Below are 26,359 nucleotides of genomic sequence, written 5' to 3'. Positions count from 1 at the left end.
GAATATGTGAGTGCCCAGCTTTGCAAAGTATGGCGTCATTATGTCTTGGACCAGCAAATGATTTGTTGCTGTTCAATACCAGTTTGTTGTTTTATTACTACCTTCAGTATCTAATGCGAAGCGAACTTCCACTGTGTTGTGACCATGGACGGCTCTCTTATGGGAACCCAGCGACTCTTTTAGCAAGCGCATGCCTAGCTTCACACCTGCAAGCTCACTATCGAACAAGCACAGGCGATTGTGTCTTTATGGTGCCTATTGGGGACTGGAACAACAAGTTTGATATGCTCATTTTATCCGAGGTTCAGCTGCAATTCCCCTTGCTCAAGCCGAATCACCAAACTATTTCTGGTGAGTGCAATTCATTGCTCGTCCAGTCGACTGTTTCAATACAGTGGCTGATCAGCATTCTCGTCCCAGCCTAGACATATGCCGCCGACAGCCATGGCGAGGTTCCGAAGCGAAAGTAAAGGTGTGGACTGTGGCCGCTCATCAGTGTGACCTTAAGGCGCCATCGCAAGAAGCCTCTTGACGGGATGCTCGGCGAAGCTTTGAAGGAGTCGGCTGATGTTGGCCGGGCATTGTGCTAACAAAGGCGAAGTCCTGATTTTGTCGACTTGCTCTCCATCTCCCGTGCTGGTAGCGACACCCGAATTGGTGTTATCGACACTTGCCGTCAGATAGGTTTACGTGGGCGATTTTGCGAGTTCCTCAATGTTTCACCCGCTGGGCTTCTCAGGGCCTCGCGAGAACTCTTCAAGGCTGTAGACTGATATTGAAGTTCACGGATGCGCTACCACAAACATGCATGGCGTGAGGTTTGGCTGGTGTGGTCCAGTTCCACAACGACACAGTATATGCTGTGGCGGTATGTTACTAAAAGTCATGCCTTGGATGGTCTGCTAATCATTCACAGAACACGTTCGTGCCATCGAGGTCGGTGCTCATGTATTCCACTTCGTGGAACGAGAAGTGACTGGGAGTTATACCTAGGATACTTACATGGACTCCAGACGACGGGGCAGTATTAATGGCTTCAATACTCACATGCTACCCAGAAGTTAACATCTGTCGTTGGTATTGGAGACTAATGAGAATGTGCCCTCTCAGAGATCTTGTATGTTGGATACTCTCCTTACAAACTGAATGATGTCTGACCCGAACTCTAGATTTCCTGCATGATGACCATCAGCAGAGACCGCATCCTTTCCAAATACAAGCTCCATCAACTCAAGACCATTGACAACTGTCGTCCAGGCTGTTGAGAGAAGCTGGTCTTGACTCTCTTGACTCTCTTGACCCTTCAACTGATAACCGAATCACTATATCAACGTTCCCTTCAACAACCCTTCACTGAATTCTGTATATTCCCCCCCAAGGCTGGTGTCATCATCAAGGCCCAAGGCCCCTGCCATATACGAGATTCTTGAGCCTGAGGACTTGGTCTATCAAAGTTTGTTGAGTCACTCTTTGGATTGATGTTGCAGAATTCAACCGTGCAAATAGTAAGTCATGATGTGACATTAATATGATATTCGAAGAGGCTAACCAATTCCGCAGTGTGCATCCAACTTCTCGACTCAATGGCTGGGATGGTATCAAGAGTCGTGTCGGTCAGCTCGATCTTGAAACGACCGAAGAATAGATCAAGGAAATGTGAGTGATGCTATCGCAGATTGGAGGCTCAGTGAACAGTCAGATACCCTTGTAGCAATGTCAACATGAAGCATACGGGCGGCCTCAGTACCATGACTCGATAAGGGAGATGTTCTGATCAGATCGTTTCACCTCCAGTCGACGACTCATAATAATGTACATGGAACGGCATAGGAGAGCAAGAAAGACTTGGAATTCGGGGTCTGTTGAACTAGCACGCGACTTATGGCTACAATAGGCAAAAAGCTACTGGGTCCGTTGTTTTCTGCCAATTCGACACCATGTTTACCAACCGAACCAACCCCGTAACATGATGTGACATTGGTCGGTGAAGTGCACCTCCATGGAAATGCTTCCACCTCTGAAATCAGGGTCTACCAGGAAGTTTTAGCTGAGTCCGTTTGTTAGAAGACTCCAAGAGCTTACTCTTCAGCTCTAGTCTCGATTTCCGAAAACAAGGAATTGGCCACTGGGGGTTGCCGACTCGGCAGGCATTTTGGCCGACAAATCTCTCCGCATGACCCCAAATATACAACGGCTAATTGTACCTTTCACAGTTTCGCGGGGTTGAGGCTACACTATATAATGTATCCAAGTTGTCGAATATCACATCCGTCAGAACCGAGATCACGAATTGACAACGGCTATGCGGCACCTGAAGATCGTCATAGTTATGCACCCATCGCCCGGCTTTAATGAAATACCCAGAAACTCAATTCTTAATCCCTCATTGTTTATTGTACATCTTCACGGAAATTGTGTTGTTGGTGACAGAATCATCCTGGCACGCAACCCTCTAAGGATTGCTTCTAGGCTCTAGCGATGCAGATCTGCCTTCCGGATCACACGGGAGCTTCTGGAAAATAACGCTCAAGAGTCACAGGAAGTCGGTCAATATTCATATTCGCGAACGCGAGGTTGCAGTGAACGGGTTGCAACGCTACAAAGATGAGAGCTATCCGTAAAAGGCAGTAAGCTATGCGCTCATAGAAAATGCGAAAAGCAATAAATAACAGCTCGTTGCGCCTGGAAAGAAAGTGTTGGAGTGTGTGTTTGCATCCTGTTCTCAAGACAAGTGTGTACACGTAGATCTCGTGACCCTAATTATCCTCTATACCATCATAATCTGCTTGAACGATATCATCAATGTCTAAACTATTCCGTCGTCGCAAGAACAACAACGATGACCTGGAATCCAACGCTGGCCGGCGAGCCTCCCGCGCTTCTAGGGGCGGAAGAGCCGCCAGCATTGTAGACGATAGTCTCGGCGAGTATCCTGCCCTGGATCACTACATCAGCAACTATCGCGAAGATCGTCGTCGCGCAGCTGATGATCGTGATGGGAAGGTCAAGAAGAAGCATTGGTGGCAGTTTGGCAGTGGTGTCGATGCTCAGGAGGAGCCTCCTGCTAAGAAGGGTACTCCTGATGCTTGGCTTGAGACGGATCTCACGACTGGTCTTGCGTCGGATGAAGTTGAGAGACGAAGGCAGGTAACAGGATGGAACGAATTGGTTTCTGAGAAGGAGAATATGTTTGCCAAGTTCCTTGGTTTCTTTACCGGTCCAATTCTTTATGGTAAGCCATCCTGCCGTCCCTCTGAGGGGCTCACTTACTGATCATCGCATTGCAGTTATGGAGGTCGCGGCCCTTCTCGCAGTCGGTCTTGGGGATTGGGTAGATTTTGGTGTCATCGTCGGTATTCTTATGCTCAACGCCTTCGTCGGGTTCTACCAAGAGAAGCAAGCCGCAGATGTCGTCGCTAGTCTCAAGGGTGATATCGCAATGCGATGCACAGTCATACGCGACAGCAACGAACAAGAAATTCTGGCACGAGAACTCGTTCCAGGAGACATCGTAAGTGGTTCCTTCTTGAAACCATCAGGCTTGCTGATTAATGTCCTAGCTCATTGTTCAAGAAGGCGGTACCGTCGCTGCAGATGCTCGTCTTATTTGCGACTATACACGTCCCGAAGACTTTGAATTGTACAAACGTCTCCGAGCCGAAGATAAACTCGACCGTAGCGACGAGGAAGATGAATTTGCTGATGGTGCAGACAAAGAACAAGATCATGACACATCGACAGAACATGATGCCCATCAACACAGTCATGAGCAGGAGCCACACGACTATCGAAGCCGTCCTCTCGCAGCCATTGATCAGTCTGCTATTACTGGCGAGTCGCTTGCTGTCGAGAAGTATCTTGGCGATATGGTCTACTATACTACTGGCTGCAAAAGAGGCAAGGCATTTGCCCTTGTTCAAACCACTGCTAAAGAGTCTTTCGTCGGCCGCACTGCAGACCTCGTGCAGGGAGCCAAGGATCAAGGCCACTTCAAGGCTATCATGAACAACATTGGAACCTCGCTTCTCGTTCTCGTTATGTTCTGGATCCTCATAGCCTGGATCGGAGGATTCTTCCACCACATTGGAATGACGGAGCCTGGATCGCAGAATCTTCTTCATTATGCTCTTGTTCTCCTCATCATTGGTAGGTCCCAAATAAACCCTAACTCCATTATCACAGAGTAAATTGGCTAACAGTCGATCCAAAGGTGTTCCCGTTGGTCTTCCAGTGGTGACAACCACGACCCTCGCCGTTGGAGCAGCCTATCTCGCCAAGCAAAAAGCCATTGTTCAAAAGCTTACCGCTATTGAATCTCTTGCTGGCGTCGACATTCTCTGTTCTGACAAGACTGGCACATTGACTGCAAACAAGCTATCGATTCGCGATCCTTGGCTGGCAGAAGGCCAGGATGTTAATTGGATGATGGCAGTCGCAGCTCTGGCTTCTAGTCACAATCTCAGAACATTAGACCCAATCGATAAAGTCACCATCCTTACTCTCAAGCGTTACCCCGAAGCGCGAGAGATTCTCAAGCAGGGATGGGTGACCGAGTCGTTCACGCCTTTCGACCCCGTCTCTAAACGCATCACTGCGGTTTGCCGCCTCGGGAATGACAAGTTCTGGTGTGTCAAGGGAGCCCCTAAAGCGGTACTGAAACTGGCTTCAGGCTCGGAGGATGAAAGCCGAATCTACAAAGAAAAAGCCCAGGATTTTGCCCGAAGAGGATTCCGTTCGCTTGGTGTCGCTTACAAAAAGAACGATGGTCCCTGGGTCATTTTGGGTTTGCTATCCATGTTTGATCCTCCTCGAGAGGACACAGCCCAGACAATCATCGAGGCAGGTCATCTTGGAGTCCCTGTCAAGATGTTGACGGGAGATGCCATAGCCATTGCAAAGGAAACCTGCAAAATGCTGTCCCTCGGAACAAAAGTATACAACTCTGAGAGACTCATCCATGGTGGTCTATCTGGAAGTGTACAGCACGACTTCGTCGAGCGAGCAGATGGCTTTGCGGAAGTGTTCCCAGAGCATAAGTACACGGTCGTCGAAATGCTCCAGCAAAGAGGCCATCTCACGGCAATGACTGGTGATGGTGTTAACGATGCTCCTTCCCTGAAGAAAGCGGATTGTGGTATTGCTGTTGAGGGTGCTTCAGAAGCTGCCCAAGCTGCAGCAGATATCGTTTTCCTCGCTCCCGGCCTAAGCACCATCGTTTTGGCTATCAAAACCGCTCGGCAAATCTTCCAAAGAATGAAAGCGTATATTCAATACCGTATTGCGCTCTGTCTCCACCTGGAAATCTATTTGACGCTTTCCATGGTCATCATCAACGAAACCATTCGCGTCGACCTGATAGTATTTCTTGCACTGTTTGCGGATTTAGCAACGGTTGCAGTTGCTTACGATAATGCTCATTGGGAACCAAGACCTGTAGAGTGGCAATGTAAGTAGGTTTCATAATTTGGAAGTCGTGATTCTCCTCAATGGCTAGTGCTGTTTGGTTTTGGGGGAGCCTTCGCCGGTTGATGACAAAAGCTAACGCAATGACAGTACCGAAGATTGTAAGTTTTTTATACCTTTTGAGTCTTTGATAACTCCAGATCGGCATTTCAGAAGACGATCACCCTCGGCTGGTGATGCGTCGTGTTGAGGGAATGCCCTACCAGTTGATAACGAATGCTAACATTGTAACAGTGGGTTATGAGTGTGATTCTTGGGATCCTTCTAGCTCTCGCCACTTGGGTATTGAGGGGTGCTTTATTTCTACCCAATGGGGGCTTCGTTCAGAACTTCGGTTCCATTCAAGAGATCCTCTTCCTCGAAGTCGCCCTCACAGAGAACTGGCTCATCTTTGTCACACGAGGCGGAAAGACCTGGCCATCATGGCAACTCGTGTTCGCCATTCTCGGCGTCGATGTCCTAGCTACCCTGTTTTGCCTCTTTGGCTGGATGTCCGGTAGGGGCGAGATCTCCCACCCTGAGTCGAACTTCAAGCAGAGCAGCAATGGCTGGGTTGACATCGTGACTGTTGTGATAGTCTGGCTTTACTCTTTCGGTGTGACCGTTGTCATCGCTATCGTTTACTTCGTTCTCAATAAGCTGTCTTGGTTGGATAATCTCGGTAGGAAAGATCGCAAAAAGAAGGACACCAAGCTTGAGAACATTCTTGGCCACCTGCAGAAGCTTGCTATTGAGCATGAGGTTGACGAGAAGACTGGAAAGAGTAGATTTATGCTGGCGGAGAAGGTTGCTGATGAGGATGATGATATCTAGAGACTGCTGTGTTGTGGTGATGAAGGTCCATGAAGGTGTGAAGTATGTTGAGTGTGTTGAGTTTCTCGATAAAGACAAGGCTGGCAGTTTGATGTTTCATGGGTACCTGCTAGTCAGGTAGGTAGTTACTTCCGTTGAGGAAGAGTTTCTAGTTCTATACCTCTTTTTAGCAATATATCCTTCCCATATTCTGCCTGCCATTGCCTCACACTTGCCGTGCGAGGAAGACACATCTCCCATTGAGCATTAATAAACTCAGTTAAAATTTGACAAATATTATAAAACCCATAAATGGTCTAGAGTACACTGCTAGATAATGATCATAGTTCGAACTACCTATGTTGTGGTTATAATCATCTTCCGATTCTATTTAGTGTCCGAGTCGCGCCTGCCGAGAATTAACGTTCCTCCCAAGTTCTCCACTGGTAACCTGCCCAGCAGCTCACTCCGTCCTCACAACAGGAGAAATTATCTGGGCATGATTTAGTGTCATAGGCAGAAGAAGCGCACACAAAACCGAAATCAAGATATTGACCGGTCGCTACGGCATTTTCCCAACCTCGATATTCCAACCTTCATACGAGTTCCCATATCTTTGACATATTGAAGCGCTAGACATTCACACCAAATTTACCTGAAGAAAGATGGCTACTCCATTGCTGTCTTTGTCTGAAGAAGATGCGTCCTAGAAGCAATGGGACGAAAACGTTTAAACCGTCTGGCCTACCGTCGCCGCTCCCTCGCTCCAACTGGTACCCGAAGTCCCTGCTCCTGTTGAGAGGGAGCCCATGGTCGAACTTACCTGTTAGTTACATTTGATTACCTAAGTGGTTCATTTAAGCTAGTTCATGATACAGGACAGGAACGACGAGCCAGGACTGACGCCCGCTGTAAGAGCCAGACTGTCTAAGCTCTAAAAGAGGAGAGGGGAACAGAGATGCTGGGGCAATCTCGTCGGAGAATGGCGGGGGAGCTACCGAGGCTTAGAAGGGCATCAAAATCCGGGGTAGACAGGGGTCCTGGAAGGCGAGATCACAACGGATCAGCACGTCATTTGCACCAAAAGTAGCACAGAAACAATTCACTTCTGCAGAGTCTTCTCATTTGCCGCACTTTCGTCCTTTTTCACTGGTCAATGGTGATCCTTCTGACTCCCATCTAGCAATTCTACCTCTGAGCCATGACCCCACCTCCACGACCTCCGAAAAACACTCCGAGTTCTCGTCAGAAGCTCGCGAGACGAGCCTGCGATTCATGCAAGATTCGAAAGATCCGCTGCTCAGAAACGCCCCCCTGTACAGCGTGTGAGGCATCAGGCATAGAATGTACCTTCAATCGTTCACAGGGGACGAGAGGGCCGCGAGGATTGAGACCAAGAACGCTGGATAAGATTGAGCGAAGACGCCAAGGGGATGGAGCAAAGAGCGATACCTCAAGTCCGGATCAAGCTATTGCCAAGAAGTCACCGTCACCTGTTGATGAAGTAGCTTGTTTACTTGACATTCTAGAGGTTTACTCTGAAAGACTGTACCCCATCTGGCCCATCGTCGATGCAACCGATCTAAGGAACAAAATTCGACAGAATCCCAGTGAAGGCGGTGCAGCGAGATGCCTTGCTAATGCTGTGGCTCTTGCTGCTATTGCTCAACTGAAACTGGACACTGCATGGCGACCCAGTGTAGAGGAAGCGGAAACAAGTGGGCTGAGTGAGAAGCTGGGCCTGTTGGATGCTTTAAGGATTTCCTTCTTCTTGCATATTTACCATGAGAACGCTTTGCCTGGAGGCACAAAGTCGCTTGTGTACTTGCGTGAAGCTATAACGCAGGCACAAATATTGAGGCTTGATCGTGAGTCTACATATCCTTCGCTATCAGAAGCCGACCAACATGTTTCGCGACGGATCCTCTGGCTACTGTTTGTCACTGAAAGGTAGGCATCTTGATTTGAGATGGATCTGTTGCTAATGCGTGTCGCTCAGAGGTGTTGCTCTATTGCACAAGCTCCCCATAGTTCTCAAACCAAACATTCTCTTTCCTTGGTTCGGAGGGGCTGATGACCGTGCTGAAGTCCTCCCAGCGTTTCTGAAACTGGTCCATCTGTTCTGGGTCTTTGATCAATCTAACATCTTTGAGATACTTCGCAACATTGATGCGGACTCGGATATACCCAACATGGCTGCTGTCGCGCAGAATTGTCTGGAACTTCTGCAGCAAAAGCTACTCGACTCGGCTGATAATGACGACTGGGGTCCCATTAACGAGGTTCAACGAGCAGATATGTTTGTTACAAGACAGTGGATGCGTGCTGTGTTATGGCGAGCGGCTCTTCGATTTGGGATTATCATACCCTCTATGAATCCCATTAATATTGCCAAAGACTTCTTGAGTCTCGTTTCTGAACTTCCAAAAGCTGCTCTTGAGTCTCATGGACCGACACTGGTGAGTCCCATTGTGGATCGAGTATAATATGATGCAAGCTTACAATCGGGGCAGGAATTCAAAACATTTGAGATTGCTACGGCAGTAATTGATGCAATCGCGAGCGATCACTCAATACAAAACGATCAATCTGGCCCAATACTCCATCAACTACGCGACATACTTTCGTCCTGTCGGGGAGGCAATCGTACGCTTCTCTCACTTCTCACAATACGAATGGACGCAATCTTCAATTCAGGGCGCATGCTGGAACCGGAGGGTGATTCAGTGGCGTTTGAAGCAAATCTAGCATCGACTTTTCAAGATACTGCCGAGCTTTTGACAGCACAACCGAACCTCACGATGCCAACGTATCAATTCATGGAAGGCCAAGCTTCTCAAATTTGCTGGCCACCTCTAGACCTTGGCTACTTGGTTCGATCGCCGTCGCCGCTTACTCGCATGCTACTGGAGTCGATGCCCCGCGATGTTGCTGAGCAGGACGAGGCCCAGCAGATAATTGAGACACCAACCTAAGTTTAGGTAAAGGATCGATGAGATTACGGTCTTGAGGCAAAATTAGGCCTAAATCCGCCCTAAAGTTGGAAGATTCTTCTATCGCTGGCTTATGGCGCAACGAGGACCCCGTATTGCGCCATTGTACCCTTGTTAAGCTACTGCAATTCCCCGCTGCAAGACATACAGATGGGGAAGGCAGAAGCCCAGGTATGACAGCAAGACAGTCGGAATATCTGACTTGATGAAGCTCTATGACATTCGCCGTATGAGTCAACTTTTCAGTACCTCAAATTTGCTGACTCTACTCAATTTAACTCAACAAACAAGTCCCTCCCAATTGTTGGCGGCACCGATTCCTAGAACAATCAACAATCCTGTCAAATCATCCCCGCTCCGAATCAACCTCCGAAATATTCTCCGGCTACACAACCCCAATTCGGCGACGAGCCGTTTCCACCATTTTATACTGACCAAGTTGTAAAGAAACATTCACTTCGCGCAAATTTCCCATCACCAAGGTCTCATAAATCGTTAAAATGGCTTGGGCTGAACCTAGAAACACTGGCATGATCTACCGTCGTCTCGGTAGATCCGGTTTACATGTCTCTGCGATTGGTCTTGGTAGCTGGATGACCTATGGAGGTTACGCTCAAGATGAGGAGGCATTTGCTTGCATGAAGAAGGCTTACGACCTTGGAATCAACTTCTTTGACACAGCCGAGAACTATACCGCTGGCCAAGCTGAGATTGTCATGGGAAAGGCTATTAAGCACTTTGGGTGGAAGCGCAGCGATTTGGTCATTAGCACAAGTGAGTCCTCAAATGCGCCAAATATTCGAAGCTTTATGCTAATGCTTCTCAGAGATCAACTGGGGCGCCGTTAATGGAGAGATTCTCGTCAACAACCATGGGCTTTCGAGAAAGCACATTATCGAGGGTCTAGACGCCTCATTGGAGCGTCTCCAGCTCGACTATGTCGACATTGTCTACGCTCACCGGCCAGATAGACTGACTCCTATGGAGGAGACTGTCCGAGCCTTCAACTACCTGATTGACAACGGAAAGGTTTGAATAGCATTCGCCAAGCTTGATAGCAGCAGCGCTGACAAAGTGACCAGGCTTTCTACTGGGGTACATCAGAGTGGTCCGCTGATGAGATTGCCGAAGCTGTAAGTCACCATCACTTATATACAATCTGCCTGGATTCTCACAACAACAGGTCGGAATTGCTCGTGATTTAAGAATGATTGGACCTATCGCCGAGCAACCCTTTTACAACATCCTCGTCAGAGACAGAGTTGAAGGCCAATTCCAACGCCTATATGAGCGCACTGGCCTAGGCATCACCTCATTCTCCCCCCTGAAAATGGGCGTTCTCAGCGGAAAGTACAACGACATAGTTGACGGCAAGCCACCCAAAGACTCCCGTTTTGAAGCTAGCAAGGACAACTTCGCAGACTTCATGCGCGGCCGCATTGGCACTGATGACTGGAAGGAGGAGATCGACAAGGTTCGGCAGTTGAAGCCCATTGCTGATAAGCTGGGCATCAGCCAGGCTCAACTTGGTATTGCATGGTGTCTTAAGAATCCTAATGTTACCAGTGTTATCACCGGTGCCAGTCGGCCTGAGCAGTTGGATGATACTGTTGCTTCGCTGAAGATTCTTGATAAGCTGACACCAGAGATTATGGAAGAGATTGACACTATTACGAAGAACAAGGTTGAGCTGGACCCTGCTAGACAGAGCTAGAGACTTCTAATGAAAATTCAAGAGAAATTTATCACATGAAGAGTATCGAACATTGAGGTCGTATTCGAAGCGTAGGCATTAAGAAAAAATTAAAATCGGAGAGTATATATAAAACTATAACATGTTGTATTCATGGCGCAGTCTCTTGCGATAGTCGTAAGAGCATTCGACCCTGTAGAGATACATTTTTGTGTCGGACCTTTCGGAAGATATGTACCTAGTTCTCCCTCGATCCCTTTATTGTTAGCCTGGTCAGAAAGTCGCAGATTCATTCATTATTGGGTAATTCTTTATTAATGTCATTGTAGTGAAGAACTCGGTTGTATTTTCACATCGTATATATGTCAGTCAGCTCAATAGTCCTCGGAGTTCCTCGCGTCTTCTATGCATGATATTGTTGAATATGTGCCCCTGATGTGACGAGTAGACAGAGTCTACTATTTTAATAGTTGTTAATGAAAGCCTATAAATCGAACTCTAATCAATATCTACGACAAGATCCCCTGAACTGCTGAGATCAGCTCAACAAGGTTCAGTCTTCGGTAACCAACTGCCGTAGACGGCAGCTCGCACTTTGTCAATTTGCGACATTATGAATCATGATACGACTCCGGTCCAAGAGAAGTCCGAACTACGAGAGTAAGGAGATAAACTCGGACTCGCGCTTTTCGCTTCACTATTAGCGATACAACCCTAAATTGTCTCGCAACGGGGGCTCTTGAGGTCTGTTAACTTATTCTCGTATTTGACAGCCTCTGATTGGTTCGCGACGTTTTGATGGGGGCCGTCCGCCCCGAGCCGGAGACCCTCTTACCCGTTACAGTAAAAGCACTTACCGGATATGGTAAAAGTCTCGACCGACACCAAATGCAAAGTCCGCGATAGCATCATCGACGACGGCCCAAGATGCGGATGGTAGGAGTTAACGAAATGTCCGAGCAATTAAATGCTTCCTACTCAAAGCTAGTAGTGAGGACTCAAGTATAAAGATGTCGAGGTGTCTTCCCTTTGGAGAAGTATCTCATTATCATCACATTCATCAACTTCACTCAACAATTACTACCACTTTGATATACATAAATCTTCCAAATCTCAGATACTACGATGTCTCAACAATACGCCAAGGACCAGCCCGAGGGCTTTGTCAACAAGATTGAGCGAGTTGCCATCATTGGTGTAAGTATCACATTCTTCTATCGTCTAGTCAGTGACTAACATGCTACAGGCTGGTGGAAGTGTTGGCAAGTACTTGGCCAAGTATCTCATCGCGACAGGCAAGCATACAGTAACTGCCGTCACCCGTAAAGGCAGCACTAGCAAGGTCCCTGAAGGCGCCCGCACTGTCACTGTCGACTACGATGATGAGAACTCCATTGTTGAGGCACTTCGAGGTCAACAATTCCTCGCAATCTCTCTCTCAGTATCCGCAGCCCCTGGTACCCAAGAGAAGATCATTGGAGCAGCCGCCAAGGCAGGTGTTCCATGGATCATGCCCAATTGTTACGGCATTGACATCACCAACAAGTCACTCGCCGAGGAGAACTTGACTGGTGGAAGTGTGTTCCCAGGAATCAATGCCGTCGAGGAAAATGGTGTATCTTCATGGGTTGCTATGTGCTGTTCCTTCTGGTACGAGTTCTCTCTGGCTCTAGGTCCTGAATGGTATGGCTTCGACTTGACCGGCGACAAGAAAAAGGTTACGTTCTACGATGATGGCAACACCCGGATCAACAGTTCAACCTGGGATCAGTGTGGTCGAGCTTTCGCAGCTCTTCTGAGCTTGAGGGTTATTCCTGACGATGAGAACGACAAGTCACCTACCATCTCCCAGTGGCGTAACAAGCCCCTCTACATCTCCAGCTTTCTCATCTCTCAGCGAGAGATGCTCGACAGTTTTCAACGAATTACCGGTACTACAGATAAGGACTGGGAGATTGAGTATGAAGGTTCCAAGGAGCGCTGGCAGCGAGGCATGGGTCTTCTTAAGAAGGGGGATCGTTCTGGCTTTGGACTTGCTATGTATGCTCGAACGTTCTATCCCAACGGTGATGGAAACTTTGAAGCTAAGCATGGCCTTGCGAATGAGGCTTTGGGTCTACCTAAAGAAGATGTGGATGAGGCCAATAAGAGGGCTTTGAAGATGGTTGAGGACAACTACAACTACTTCGTGAACCGAAATCATTAAGGGTGCAGTGGAACAATAAGAAGGAATTGGCATTGAATGTATAAGAAGATTTGGTAGACTGGACTTTCTAGACAAATAAGCAACATGATCACTTACGCATAACTGCTCCCCAATGTCTGCATGAGTGATAAAAAGGAAGAGATGCTCCAACGAGCAAAAGAATGGTCCCGCTCGGGCTCGAACCGAGGACCTTCTCGGTGTAAACGAGATGCCATAACCAACTAGGCCACGAGACCAATGGAGATGCCTGGAGAGGACAGATTTGGGTCTAAGTTTGCGGAGTTGAGAGCGGTGAGAGAAAAGGAGACACGAATCCCATCGGATCCGCAAAAATGTGGTTCCGCCCGGGATCGAACCGGGGACCTTCTCGGTGTTAACGAGATGCCATAACCAACTAGACCACGGAACCTGAGCTGATGAGATGAGATCTCTGGTGAATTGTGTGAGCGATGGGCCTAGGAGTGTCTATACACACGCACAATGCTGGAGTCCAGTGTTGAACGATGGAGAGTCTCGAGGAACCACCAGCCTATGTGTATATGAAGCATAAGAGGTTTGGATTCAGGCTCAGGGTTTTGCGAGAGTCTACAAATGACTCGTTCCTTCGAAATCATGTCGAATGTGTTGGAAGCTCCCCTATGCTCAGATATCTGTAAACCTTTTGCAAATACAGTGTTCTAGAATCCTCAGCCTCATGCTCTACAGCTCATTCAATATCAAAGAGTTACGCCTCGAGTTACAGAGCATTACAGATCTAACTTATGTGACTTAAAATTCTCGAGCTATATCAGTTATTACCCTATGGAATTTTCAACCAGTCGTAATTGGCTTTGTTGCCTGTTCCTCGATCCTTCAAGGGTTTAAGTCTGTTGCACCCGCTATTGCTTCTCGTGCTATCTCAGGATCGACTTTCTTTTACTATATCTATGCGCACTCTTGATTATCGATCAATGCTCTCAATTGAGAATTTTGTGTCTCAATGATTGTGGCTTGGTAATTGACAGGCTTTGGAAGCTATGGCGTGCACCTCCCGCCTTGGCGGCTCTTGGCGATGCGATTTGGAGCAGAGCCTCAATATCAGAAGTCGAATTTAGATATGGACTTGATATTAGCTATCTATCAAAACAGTTTAATTGGTTACTTTTGAGTTATCGTTATCTGTAAACAAACCCAATTTGACGGACTTTGCCAGGAACAACGAGAATCCTAGAGCTTATTTATCAACGTCGTCATCACCAACAAAGTCTCATCACTTGCAACTTAGACAGCATCTAACGATCAGTTCATCTTGGGCGGTCCGTGTTGAGATGCCGAAGATTTCACTTTGTTCGAGTCACTTTAGTTCGGTCTCCAAAACAATAGCGACTTGGTGCTCTCATCTCAAAAAGGGACACCTCCGACCCAACGGTCAAGCTCCGAAAGCAAAGTGGAACGTTGTGAATATTCATTACTCAACACAAATCCAAAAAGTCGGAGAAAAGCCTGGGGAAAAGTAAAACCCCTCAGGGTCGCGGGGTCATATCGCGGAGTGCCTTGCAAAATCTGTATAACTGGTCATCTTGTCATATTCCAAAACGTAATAAAAATCATTTCTCCAGAGTCGTCAATACGGGGATTTGAAACTCAGAAGTGAAGCTTTTTTTCTCTCGCCACTAGGCTCCAATTTAATATTCCCACATGGCACGGCAACCCCGTTGAGAAGCCGGTCGATGCCGGTCCCGAGAGTTATAATTCCCTGATAAAGGCCGTGATAGCTATGCATTTATGCAATATCTGCCGGTTCGGCCGGTCGACTCGGTTAAGACGGATGAGTTAGCAGACAGCACGGACCAGAATATGTTCAGAGAGCCGCAATTTGATTATCTGCCTTATTCATGAACAATATCCAAAAGTCACCAAGCTGGGGGAACATCTCCACTGAAATGGGCCTCAAAGATAGACCAGCTCAAGGTTCTCCTCACCCTGTTAGAGTTATTCTCTAGAGGTCTCCTGATTTTTATCTCCAACTGTTCCTTTAATTGGGGTAATTCAGCTAGGGAGCCGCACACCCGTTCATGGGAGAGCTAGATTCATTCCAGTCTGACCATAACAACGTGTTTCAAACCAATTAAAAAGGGTTGGAGAGATGACATGCCTAAAGAAGGGCGCATAGGAGAAGGAAATTTTGTTTGAGACTAAAAGGCCGCTGATTCCGGAGCGTGGACTTGGCTTTGGGAGTGTCGGCTCCGAAGCGCGCTATTGTTGCAAGCCTAGACTTCAGCTTTGAAGATCCCCATAAGGACGGGTACTGTACAGAGGGGACATGATAAGACAGGCCCTGTAATCATTAGACGAGCGCTGTAAAACATTGCATTACCTGCAGGAGTACAGCTGTCTTGGGCAGTTAATTGCTTATGCAGTTCGTCGACTTACAATGGATTTCATACCACGAATGACTTCATAGAACATGAGTCGAACTCATCACTCAAAAGCCTCATTCAAGGATCGCTTGTCCAATCCCCGACCCAGACAATCACCACAAAACAATTCTAGAACAAAAAGAGATAGGCCCTTCCCCGGCCCGGGGCATAATCCCCACAACGTCATTCAGGCATCGAGTTCACCGCGAAGGGTGGATCGTCATCCCTAGACTGTCACGGCGACATGGGCCAGGGGAGACAAGGAAACCCAAGACATCTATCCCAAGTGACAAAAAGAGTCAGGTAGACTTAGTGTCGATTTAGTAAGTTTTAGACTAGGTATTTTTGATACCTTGTCCTCAGGTCACAAGTTTTCTTGCTCCCTGAGGATGGGGAAAAGCGACGTTGTTACGCAACGACAATGACGCCCCCCAGAGATAGCTACGATCGCCGAACTAGATACCAAATAGTCCAAGTTACAGCCTAGCCCAACAGCAGAAGTGATCCTCCGTTAACGGGCTTGACGTCTGGCATTTAAATACCTGCTTTGCTAACCTCCCAATATGTCACACTCTGACCTCACTTGATATTCTTCCTCATCTCATTAATCATGGAGTCCCAAACGCCGCGGGACAGAAATGTCCATATTGACGATTCAGCCGCTTTAGAACAGCTCGGTCACAAACAGGAACTCAAGCGCAACTTTTCCAAGATCTCTCTTCTCGGTCTCGCTTTTGCTATCCTCAACACATGGACCGCCTTGTCAGCCTCTATCAGTCTCGCCCTCCCCTCTGGAGGCCCCAGCTCCGTCATCTGGGGTCTCATCGTGGCTGGTATTTGCAACCTGTGTCTAGCTGCTCCTCTGGCCGAGATGTTGTCAGCTTATCCTACCGCTGGTGGTCAATATCACTGGGCTGCTCTCATTGCTTGGCCGAAGTGGTCAAGAGGTATCAGCTACGTCACCGGTTGGATCAACGCTGCTGGTTATGTTGTGTTGACGGCAACGGCCCCTCTGCTTGGAAGTACTTTTGTTATGGACTCGATTACTTTTATGCATCCTACCTACGAAGCCAAGGCATGGCATCAGTTCCTGATTTATCTAGCCTTCACGATCATCGCCCTCGTCATCAATGCCTTTGCGACACGAATTCTACCACTGTTCAACAAAGCCGCCTTCCTGTGGAGTATCTCGGGATTCATCATCATCAGCATAACTGTTTTGGCCTGTGCTGCTCCTGATTATCAGAGTGGTGCGTTCGTCTATGGAAAGTTTATCAATGAGGTCGGCTGGCCTGATGGCCTCTCTTGGATGCTTGGACTTCTCCAGGGCGCCTTTGCTCTCACCGGATTCGATGCCGCTGCGCATATGATCGAAGAGATCCCTAACGCTCGAAAGGAGGGCCCCAGAATTATGATCTGGTGCATTCTTATCGGCATGCTGTCTGGTTTCATCTTCCTCTCATGCCTGTTGTTCGTTCTCAAGGATGTTCAAACCGTTATCGAGTCACCAGCCGGCGCTCTTCTGCAAATGTACTTCGATGCTACTAACAGCAAGGCTGGAAGTATCTGCCTCATCGTCTTCTCTATCGTCTGCATGGTGTTCACTGCCACTGCTATCATGACCACCAGTGCCCGCATGACCTATGCTTTCAGCCGTGACCGAGGTCTTCCCTTCAGCCATATCTGGGCCAAGTACAACGACGCCCTCGAGGTTCCTCTCAACGCTCTTCTCTGGACTACAGCCTGGGTTATCATCTTCGGTCTTATTCTTCTTGGAAGCTCAAGCGCCTTCAACGCCATTACTGCTGCTTCCGTTGTTGCTCTCGGTATGTTGTCCTCCATCTGTGCCTCTCCTCAACTAACATTTCAAAGGTGTCACCTACGCGATCCCTCCCGCCATTCATCTCCTCCGCGGCGGAAACTTACTTCCCGAAGACCGACCTTTCAAGCTCAGCACTCCTGTCCGATGGGTTTGCAGTCTCGTTGGTATTGCCTGGGCCATCCTCACCACCGTCCTTTTCGTGTTCCCACCCGAGCTTCCCGTCACCGCTACCAACATGAACTACTGTATCGCTGCTTTTGGAGTCATCCTTCTGATTGCTGTGGGCACTTGGATCGTTGATGGTCGAAAACACTACAAGGGCCCTCTCATTGAAATTAATATGGATGGTGCCACTCTTGAGGGCGCATCCATGGCCGAGACCACATGCACTTCAAATCCTGAAGATGATATGAAGAACCATCATGCTTAAATCAGCGTATGTGCTGTTAACATATCTAGAGCGTGGATTTAACAACAGGCTATCACCGAATAGCTAGATTAAATACAAGTCATGTATTGTTCCTTGCATTCTGCTCTATTTCTCGTGATTTCCGATGAAAAGTTTCTGCTTCTGCCGACCAGTCTTTATTGAAGCAAAGGAGAAAAAGATTGCAAGATATCGTTACAAGTAACCATGACCCTGGTCAGTCCTAAAAGGGACATGGCCCCATGCGATCAACCCTGTCAAGAAATCTCAGACGTCATCCTCGGCAACATAATCGCTCAATGAAGGATCAAAATTGGTAAACGCAGCTGTATAACTTCGAGATGGTATACAAATATGACTCCCTGCTACCACCTGGGCAGATTCGACTTCTCAAAATCATTCCTGGAACTCAGAATGCCGTGGTTTCGAGCCATATGAGTGTCGTCAACCTTGATGACAACCCAACATACAAATGTCTGTCATATACTTGGGGCGAGCCGGGTGGAGATGAAACCGATGAGATTTGGTCGAAGCCTTCTCAGACTATTCTCATTGATGGCTTTGAGATGAATATCAGGCAAAACCTTTACAACGCCCTCATTGCGTTCTGTCAATCTGGAATTCTAGGACCCATATGGATAGATGCTCTTTGCATTAATCAAAACGATATAGAGGAACGAAACGCTCAGGTTTCTCAGATGGCAAACATCTACAAAAATTCCGAGGAAGTCATTGTATGGCTCGGCCATGAGAGAGAATACACTCGGAGAGCGGTGGCTTGCTTTCAAAGACTACCCATCACCCGCCAGGAGCTCCTTTCAGATGAGAATGTCGTCTTGAGGGACAAAGCCTTCGCATCGTGCAGCTTCAAAGACTCAGAACTGCTAGCCATGACACGTTTCTTCACTGACCATGCATGGTTTGGCCGGACATGGACACTTCAAGAGATGTGGTTAGCTCGAGAGATGACATTTATGTGCGGAACAATCTATGCTTCCGTGAATGTTGTCCTCGCCGGAAGCAGTATTGCACATGATAGTTACTCGTCGAGGAGTGTTACAGAAGACATCCAGAGGACCCCAGCGATTACGTGGCTGATGAACTTCACCTACGACTTGATAGCCAAACTGAGGAAGGAAGTTGATGGGACTTCTCCTTCGCCACTTGGATTCGAAGTCGACTATCATCGTGCGAGGCATGCTACAGATCCTAGAGACAAGGTTTATGGTCTACTGGCAATATCCGGTAGCTTTCCCCCATTTTCAAAAGGGATGGCTTGGCTGATGGAATTCAGATACTACTACAGCGGATAATTATATGGAACCAGTAGTTGCCGATTATTCAAAACCAGTCCGGGAGGTATTCTCGATAGCCGCAGCACATTGTCTGCTCAACACAATAGGCTGGCGAGGCCTGAGCTATATCGGAGACCGCAGTAGATATCGCATCCCAGATCTACCATCCTGGGTTCCAGACTACACACAAGCTATTCCTTGGAGGCTTCTTCAACGAAGAAGTGAAGATACTTTCAAAACAGCAACTCACCAACAAGTCTGCATCGAGTACGATATAAACTCACCATACACTATCTGTTCGCCATATTCTTACTTTGATACGATTACTGCCGCCACAACTGCATACTGGGAAGATATAAAGGGTTATTCTCAGATGATTGAAATTCTGAATCTCGCTTTGAATCCATTTCCTGTCAAGACGTTCGGAGGAGACAATGTCTTGTCAGTCATGGCCAGAACCTTAACGGCAGATCAAGCAGGGATATACGACTATGATTCATATGATTTTGTTGGTCAATTTGGGGAAATGACATACGGCATGCTGTGGCTGAGCATTTCAAAGAACCCAGAGATGGTATATCAACTGCTCAAAAACCCTGAGGCCAGTCTTTCCAAAGCTTTGTTTTTGATAGGAATTCAGGACCGTGGAGACTTGCTGTCAAGTCTACTACACCCCTATCGACAAATATACAAAACAGAGGAACAAATGGAGTTAGAGTCTAAGCCCACAGAGTCTCAAGATCAGAGCCTCAAGGCTCGAACCTCATTGATACAGCTTGACTGGGGTTCTGCATCACACAAAAGAAGTCTCTTTCGAACGAAGAAAGGACATATTGGGCTTGCACCCCAGACTATTCAGGTCGGTGACGAAGTGGGCATATTGCAAGGCGCTGAAGTTCCGCATGTATTTCGTCGAGATTCAGGTTCGGAAACGTCGTTAAGTCTGGTTGGCGACGCCTATGTTTATGGGATTATGCATGGGGAGTTAGAGTCCGAGGGCCTGGAGTTCATCAGGGTTCGGCTAGTTTAGATGAAGCTCATGGCTTGTCGATATTACCTCTGAGTGTTGCGGCGCCACGATCGAGCTGTCAAATGTCAGTTTGACGTAGACGGCTTCACCCGAGTATGACGTCGACGAGGTGACACGAGCGCCACGTTATCAATTAAGCTTAATTGCATGATTGCACGTGCGAGGTGATACGACAAACAATGCCTTGTGTTGCGCATGGAAGGTTTGGACGTGGTTGGGGCCATCATTATGTGTAATTGAACATTAATTAGGAAATTCGAGCTTTCATAACAATGATACATAACAAGAGATGGTATCAAAGTACTCGCGTGTATCCAATGCCTTCGTATACATGCATTTCTTTCTCTGTCGTGACGTGATTCATGATTTCATCTCATAAGCCGTGATGTTGCATGACGTGCTAATTATATCCATACGCCGTAACTCCTGTCCGTTTATCGGACCGATTTTGATCAATTGAATTGATGCATTGCAAAAGCATCACGAGGTATCAAAGCGAAGGTTGCTCTGTCGCAAACGCTTGTTGTCGTGTCGGTCGCGCAGCACTTATACGTAATACCGTGTGCCGCGATCAGTTCCATAATATCCAGGCGATCGGCCACGGCGATGGCTTCGAGATCTTGAGTCTCTAACAACAATTGGGGGAGGTGCAGAGATGCTTGATCGATGCGATCGTCTGCTTCGAGAGCGATGATGATGTGAATGTCGTCGAGGCTCTTCCTTGTAGTGATACCACTTCTCCCGTTCTTGAGGTGGCGCGCCTAAATTGAGACACGATCGAACAACCCAGAGAAGAAGAAGAAAGCCAGCAATCGAACCAATGACGATGCCGGCAATTGCGCCTCCGCTCAATGTTTGGGCACTGTTGCCATTATCGCCGGACGAAGTAACAGTGACAGTCTCTGTGTTTTGCCGAGCCACCAGAGTTGGAGGAGGAGACAGTGTTGGAGAAGAGAGGGCTCTGGCGAGGATGGCACCCAAGCCGAGATCTTGCGGGGAACTGAGCGGAGCCATTGATGATCACAGACAGCGACAGTGAGGGTCAGATGTAGTGATAGTGATAGACGAGCGCAAGATGGTCAATTTCGAAGAGAGATGCAGCACCATTTAAGCACAACTCTAGTGTCAATCAATGAGTGATTTAGCAAACCCAATTCTCCTCAAGGGGAGGCTGGGATGGCATAACATAATGGATGAACTGTAAATGAAAGGTTTTGGACGTCATAATATCATCAACATCACCGATCTCACTGCGACTCCCCGCTCACACGAGACCATTTAGAACTCTTCCTTGACCCTAGTACCTAGTCTTGGCTGGTTGTGTAGTTATCACTAACCCTCCCGGTTAAAGTGTCAGACTCATTGTGGTGATTGATTGCCATGTTTATGACGTCTACAGCTTCTTTGTTCTCAACCATATCCTTGCTCGTTTCGACTTAGCTCGGCCACTCAACTCAAGAAACTTGCTTAATTGATGCGCTAAGAAACGGCAGTGCCTGGAATTGGTCCAAACGTAGGAGCTTTTGTTACGAAACTTTTGTCTCATTGGTTCGTGTTTTCTTTTTTATGCTTGTCAATTGGGCCGAGGCTGATTGACACCCAAAGGAACCAAAGAATTATCCACATTCACGTTCGTGGATCAGATTCAGCTGAGCAATTGCATGTGTTGCTGAATGCTTGTCAATTGGATCTACCGAGGTTTATGCAGGATATATATCACTTTATCTCCGAGACATCCGATCTTATCACTTGAGCCTCTCTGAGGTGGCTGGTTTGATATTGTGAAGAGGTGACGATGAATTTTCAACGACATGGACAGAGCGCTCAGCAGTCTTGTAGAAGAAAAGTTACTCCAACAGGTCTCTTCAGTCAGCGAAGCCTTCCGATGTGTTTATCATGTCCAGGTTCGCTTCTGAAATCATCATTTTGTAAGCGGGCTATTGGGAGTTCAACATCCGGAACAAGAGAACTCATATTTAAGGGCAGTCTGATGTAACTCGAATCTTGATGTACTATCTGATAACTATGAAAGAATTGGTTTTGATATTTTATAGCTGTTATCGATGTTTCACCTGGCCTCTATTATTACGACACCGGTGAATATCATTCTTCGTGATTGTTACCATCATCCCGCCGAAATGAGAAGCTACTATGTGTATTTTATCAAAAAGTGACTTGGCCTTGAATCATTATTGCCACCAAGAGACAAACAAATGCAATTTAAAGTAAGAAACTTAAAGCAGCTCGCCTTACTGTATGACTTACATCAAAGTGAATTATATGCAGGATTTATGCTACATAAATAGCTCAAGCGATTTATATGCCAGTCTAATCAAGACAAAACCATTCCATAAATCACATTTTATCATACCATGCTTTATATGAGTCAGACAATATCGCGATTCCCGACTGATCGTAGCATCTGAACAAACCACCACTACCAAGCAAATTGTGATGAGGGGTTGTTATGGTCGTGAGTATGAAATAATACATGTCCTTTTTATGACCTTTGAGAAGAATAGGCCCTGATTTAGATCCATTGGAATCTGTCTCGACAAAAGAGAGAGAGAAAGAATCAGTATTTCGCTGTAAACAGACTATCTTCAACCAGTATTATGCCCTCTCACTGCCTACATAGAAACAATATCAGAGGGTCTATAGTTATAAGGTCCGCAGATAGGCTGTCAGATCCTATCTCACCATTTCCTCAACCATGGTGTTCAAGATCAATACGTGTACAATCCTATGTGGCCCTGTGGAGCGCGGTAAAGCGCGGCTATGAACGCGGACCGAATAAAGCACCAATAGACTCACATTCCGCCATTCCGGCTAACATTACTAAAATGAGGGTCGTTTGTGAACGACATGGTCATGAGGTTCCTTGTTAGTGGGGATATTCTTGTAGATTAAAGGGCGTTGAATATCTCTATCTTTTGATAACGAACCCTTTTTGACCTTCATTAATCTAAACCACTATCATCACACAATATCGTCATCATGACTCGAACATATAGAATTGCTGTTCTAGAGTGTGATACGCCTTTTCCTTCTGTCAATGAAAAGCGCGGTTCTTATGGAGATATCTTTCGTGATCTTCTTACCAAGGGTCTCAAGAATGAAGCACTTGGTGACAAGGGCAAGGATGTGAGCCTGGATCTTAGCAAATGGGATGTTGTCACAGCACAAGAGTACCCAAACATTGAAGATGTTGATGGTTTCTTGTTAACCGGAAGCAGTAAGTTTTTTTTATCAAGTTATATCTGCAAAGCTAACAGGACGCAGAACACACATCCTTCGCTGATGACCCTTGGATTTTGAAGCTTGTTGAGTTTGTCAAGAAGATTTATACGACGACGGAGAAGCCCATTGTTGGCATCTGCTTTGGCCATCAGATCATTGGACGAGCACTTGGTGCAAAGGTTGCGGTGAGCCCGGGTGGTTGGGAGGTTTGTGTTGATAGAATCAACCTCAACGAGACTGGCCAGAAGCTATTGGGTGTTTCATCTCTCGTAAGTACCACCAATCCTTTCCATGAGGCCTCACTAACAAAAGAACAGGGCCTTCATCAAATGCACCGAGACGCAGTCCTGGAAGTTCCCGAAGGTCTGGTCAGTCTCGGCAGCAGCTCAAGGTGCGAGGTTCAAGGACTCTACAAGCCTGGGCGTATCATCTCGTTCCAGGCTCATCCGGAGTTTGATGACTTTATCATGCAAGAAATTATGGAGGCCAGATATGCCCAGCAGATCTTCTCAAAGGAGATGTATGAGGAAGGTATAACGAGAGCAAGGGCGCATCATGATGGACTTCTTGTGGCTGCGAAGATTTGGGAGTTCCTTCTTTGAACAATTAGACAATAGAAACGTGTTTTTTTGACCAGATCCAATGCAGTGTCCTTCATATGAGTGATGAAAATGGTTTGAGGGTGGCCTCGTTGATGTGCTCAATTTCGGCGGCCAACGTAACTGGGTGCTCAATTTGAGCAAAGGAATTGGTGGAGACAGTCATATATACGGCATCTGTATTGCATGTGCCTCGAGGACTCTTAGTTTTATATATCGAGGCGGGTATCTAAGATTAATGATGTCCTTTCATGCAAAAGATATCCAGATCTGACGCTCACGCATCGCCCTACATAGCATCCAAGGACTGACTTGATCCGGCGGCTGCTCCCAAATATGCTCCAATAGCACCAGTGTTTGTCTCATATTCCCCAGCCCAATTGTGTCTAGCATAGTCTGCAACCGCGTCCTCAAGACCTGCTGGACTGAAGGATCTGACGTGCTACACCCGATAACAGCGAGTGGCCAGCAAAGACTCGTATTTATCCTGACCGAAGCGGGAAATTGGTCAAGTAATGCAACTGCTTCAGCGACGGCCGATTCTACTAATGCTCGTTGGAAGCTGCCTTCAGGTTGCTGATGGGGTTTCCCGAGGACTGTCCAGAGATACAGGAGGGCAGCTTGTTTCCATACCAGCCCCGCAAGACGTGTATATGGCGTGACAGAAGGATCTGGGAAGAAGCCCATTACTTGAGATTGAAGGAAAGCGAAATTGACAATGTTGTCGGGGCTTGGTGAGATCTCTCCATCGACAGTCGGTGAAGACATTACTTGTCCTAGGTGAAAGATCTGGGATATCAGGATGAGGATTTCGAGCCAGCAGCCACATAGTTGGCCGACATACTTCCTTGCGACCAAGTTTCTGGCCCGGACTTCAATATCGGGGCTGAGTAATGACTGTGAGTTATACTGGGGATCAATCGAGATCATACTGGTGGCTGCGATATGCATGTAGTACTCGATTAGAAAGTCTGGTAAGTCGTCGTACACCATGTTCTGCGTCCCTGTGAGTAATGTGCTCACTAATGACTTGGACGCTGTTAGATGGTCAAATATTGTGCCGTGAATGTCTCCTTTGGCAACCTGCAGCATGTTAGTCAACAATCGTGTCATGGAATCAATGGTACGGACCTCAGTCAAACACATGATAAGACTGCCGACTGTCAAGACAAGGGTGTTCTCGGCATTTCCGGATACATACTCATCGACGACATTCCTAAACATCCGCAGCGAGTCGGTGTAATACCTCTGAGCGATCTCATCGCTTGGATGTCGCTCTGCTGATGCCTGACGATGCGCAGCACTCTGGGCGAGGATGAGTTGTAGCACAAGTGGTTTTGAGAAGGCCAATGGTATAAGCTTGGCGATGAAGGGATTCACGTCTGTGGAACCGTTGCCCATGCTATTGGCCGTTCGTGACAGGTAGTAACTGAGAAGCTCATATGACTGATGTCCCTGCTCAGGTAGCATCGACATTGGCATAGTAATGGCTCCATTGAATGAGAGTCCTGTGTCTGGGGACGGCGGCAGAGCGAGAGTGAGAGCATTGGCGGTATCTGCATCCCATGTTGTGATAACAGTCGGTGAGTCTGATGAGTTGGATGACTGTGAAGGAGATGGCTGATCAACATCATCAACGGCTTCGATGATATCCACATCAGCTTCAGCATCGACCATGTGGGTGTCCCCTTGCCCATGCACCGGAGAACTGTCGCCATTCTGGGGTACATCGGGATTCTCAGCAGCTCGGTCCTCCTCCGGCACCGGGTCCGGTATCACCGGGTCATTCACCGAGTCTGCATCGTGACCTTGTCTCAGCGAAGCAACGCTCTGTTGTGAGCTTGTAGATGCAGCACCAAATGAAGACCGTGATGGTCCCTTGGCAGGCTGTGGTTCAGGCCAGACACAGTCGAGCTTGTTGCGTTTGCAACCGCTGCAGATTGGTTTACTACATCATCACGTAAGTCAAGTCAAGATGACTGTTTGGAGAGTGGTTGGCAGTACCTCTCGTCGCACTTCTTTTTGCGCTTCCTACAGGTAAAACAGCCCGTCCTACTGCGGATTATAGGCACGGGACGCATTGAGGGGTTTGGGTTTGTTGGTGACGGTGACATATTGAGCCCTCTTTTTTTGCCACCGAAAGACTCGGTGACAAAGCAAGCGGATTGCTTGGCTTTGAGTGGTAAAGTACAGCGCGGTTAGAGGTGAACACAGGCACAATCAGGTGCAATGCAAATCGGATGGAGGCTCCGGAATAAGCGAGACGAACCGTAAAGCAACGTCCGTGGCCTTGGAAGTGGATCGTGTTTGTTTTTGTTGTGGGGGAGTCAAGTCAAATCAAATCAGGGCCACGGACGGAGAATGCTTCTAGACTAATGCCCACTTCGCTTCAGTTACATA

At 47.4% G+C, this 26,359-nt stretch overlaps 10 protein-coding genes and 2 non-coding genes across 15 annotated transcripts; 8 read left to right on the top strand and 4 right to left on the bottom strand.

Annotated features, from left to right (window-relative positions):
* Nucleotides 1-29: 29 nt before the first annotated feature.
* On the top strand, nucleotides 30-425 carry FOIG_13042 (uncharacterized protein; the record flags this gene model as incomplete). The annotated part of the gene is made up of 1 exon (XM_031214078.1): nucleotides 30-425. The coding sequence occupies one exon, from the start codon at nucleotides 30-32 to the stop codon at nucleotides 423-425; it is 396 nt and encodes a 131-aa protein (XP_031056226.1).
* A 2,264-nt stretch (nucleotides 426-2,689) lies between these two features.
* FOIG_13041 (H+-transporting ATPase) lies at nucleotides 2,690-6,473 on the top strand. 2 transcript variants are annotated; one of them, XM_031214076.1, is made up of 6 exons: nucleotides 2,690-3,232; nucleotides 3,288-3,511; nucleotides 3,561-4,146; nucleotides 4,211-5,446; nucleotides 5,554-5,564; nucleotides 5,698-6,473. In XM_031214076.1, exons 1-6 carry the CDS (start codon nucleotides 2,803-2,805, stop codon nucleotides 6,274-6,276), a joined length of 3,066 nt encoding a protein of 1,021 aa, XP_031056224.1. In that variant the 5' UTR covers nucleotides 2,690-2,802; the 3' UTR covers nucleotides 6,277-6,473. The 2 variants fall into 2 exon arrangements, with proteins under 2 accessions (XP_031056224.1, XP_031056225.1); XM_031214077.1 differs by having other exon boundaries at nucleotides 2,716-3,232; nucleotides 3,574-4,146.
* A 983-nt stretch (nucleotides 6,474-7,456) lies between these two features.
* Nucleotides 7,457-9,230, top strand: FOIG_13040 (uncharacterized protein; the record flags this gene model as incomplete). The annotated part of the gene is made up of 3 exons (XM_031214075.1): nucleotides 7,457-8,205; nucleotides 8,255-8,714; nucleotides 8,769-9,230. 3 exons carry the CDS (start codon nucleotides 7,457-7,459, stop codon nucleotides 9,228-9,230), a joined length of 1,671 nt encoding a protein of 556 aa, XP_031056223.1.
* A 518-nt stretch (nucleotides 9,231-9,748) lies between these two features.
* Nucleotides 9,749-10,962, top strand: FOIG_13039 (uncharacterized protein; the record flags this gene model as incomplete). The annotated part of the gene is made up of 4 exons (XM_031214074.1): nucleotides 9,749-10,022; nucleotides 10,075-10,277; nucleotides 10,331-10,381; nucleotides 10,432-10,962. 4 exons carry the CDS (start codon nucleotides 9,749-9,751, stop codon nucleotides 10,960-10,962), a joined length of 1,059 nt encoding a protein of 352 aa, XP_031056222.1.
* Nucleotides 10,963-12,066: 1,104 nt separating this feature from the next.
* FOIG_13038 (uncharacterized protein) lies at nucleotides 12,067-13,147 on the top strand (the record flags this gene model as incomplete). The annotated part of the gene is made up of 2 exons (XM_031214073.1): nucleotides 12,067-12,138; nucleotides 12,188-13,147. The coding sequence occupies 2 exons, from the start codon at nucleotides 12,067-12,069 to the stop codon at nucleotides 13,145-13,147; spliced, it is 1,032 nt and encodes a 343-aa protein (XP_031056221.1).
* A 162-nt stretch (nucleotides 13,148-13,309) lies between these two features.
* Nucleotides 13,310-13,383, bottom strand: FOIG_13037. Its single transcript has one exon. It is a non-coding gene; the product is annotated as a tRNA-Val (tRNA).
* A 99-nt stretch (nucleotides 13,384-13,482) lies between these two features.
* Nucleotides 13,483-13,556, bottom strand: FOIG_13036. The gene has a single exon. It is a non-coding gene; the product is annotated as a tRNA-Val (tRNA).
* A 2,600-nt stretch (nucleotides 13,557-16,156) lies between these two features.
* Nucleotides 16,157-17,798, top strand: FOIG_13035 (uncharacterized protein; the record flags this gene model as incomplete). The annotated part of the gene is made up of 2 exons (XM_031214072.1): nucleotides 16,157-17,372; nucleotides 17,419-17,798. The coding sequence occupies 2 exons, from the start codon at nucleotides 16,157-16,159 to the stop codon at nucleotides 17,796-17,798; spliced, it is 1,596 nt and encodes a 531-aa protein (XP_031056220.1).
* Nucleotides 17,799-18,136: 338 nt separating this feature from the next.
* On the top strand, nucleotides 18,137-20,120 carry FOIG_13034 (uncharacterized protein; the record flags this gene model as incomplete). Its single annotated transcript, XM_031214071.1, has 2 exons — nucleotides 18,137-19,040; nucleotides 19,090-20,120. The coding sequence occupies 2 exons, from the start codon at nucleotides 18,137-18,139 to the stop codon at nucleotides 20,118-20,120; spliced, it is 1,935 nt and encodes a 644-aa protein (XP_031056219.1).
* Nucleotides 20,121-20,183: 63 nt separating this feature from the next.
* Nucleotides 20,184-21,280, bottom strand: FOIG_13033 (uncharacterized protein). The gene has a single exon (XM_031214070.1). It carries the CDS (start codon nucleotides 21,132-21,134, stop codon nucleotides 20,667-20,669), a length of 468 nt encoding a protein of 155 aa, XP_031056218.1. The 5' UTR covers nucleotides 21,135-21,280; the 3' UTR covers nucleotides 20,184-20,666.
* Nucleotides 21,281-23,010: 1,730 nt separating this feature from the next.
* Nucleotides 23,011-26,253, top strand: FOIG_13032 (uncharacterized protein). 2 transcript variants are annotated; one of them, XM_031214069.1, is made up of 3 exons: nucleotides 23,011-23,355; nucleotides 23,403-23,629; nucleotides 23,678-26,253. In XM_031214069.1, the coding sequence occupies exons 1-3, from the start codon at nucleotides 23,118-23,120 to the stop codon at nucleotides 23,960-23,962; spliced, it is 750 nt and encodes a 249-aa protein (XP_031056217.1). In that variant the 5' UTR covers nucleotides 23,011-23,117; the 3' UTR covers nucleotides 23,963-26,253. The 2 variants fall into 2 exon arrangements, with proteins under 2 accessions (XP_031056217.1, XP_031056216.1); XM_031214068.1 differs by having other exon boundaries at nucleotides 23,015-23,355; nucleotides 23,403-24,959.
* FOIG_13031 (uncharacterized protein) lies at nucleotides 23,032-26,303 on the bottom strand. 2 transcript variants are annotated; one of them, XM_031214066.1, is made up of 3 exons: nucleotides 25,964-26,303; nucleotides 25,091-25,907; nucleotides 23,032-25,042 (listed from the first exon to the last, which is right to left on the bottom strand). In XM_031214066.1, exons 1-3 carry the CDS (start codon nucleotides 26,071-26,073, stop codon nucleotides 24,209-24,211), a joined length of 1,761 nt encoding a protein of 586 aa, XP_031056214.1. In that variant the 5' UTR covers nucleotides 26,074-26,303; the 3' UTR covers nucleotides 23,032-24,208. The 2 variants fall into 2 exon arrangements, with proteins under 2 accessions (XP_031056214.1, XP_031056215.1); XM_031214067.1 differs by having other exon boundaries at nucleotides 25,091-26,303.
* Between the last annotated feature and the right edge of the window lie 56 nt (nucleotides 26,304-26,359).

Source organism: Fusarium odoratissimum, assembly GCF_000260195.1.
Source record: "Fusarium odoratissimum NRRL 54006 unplaced genomic scaffold supercont1.30, whole genome shotgun sequence".
Classification (NCBI taxonomy): Eukaryota; Fungi; Ascomycota; class Sordariomycetes; order Hypocreales; family Nectriaceae; genus Fusarium; species Fusarium odoratissimum.
This window is presented reverse-complemented; position numbering and strand designations above follow the sequence as displayed.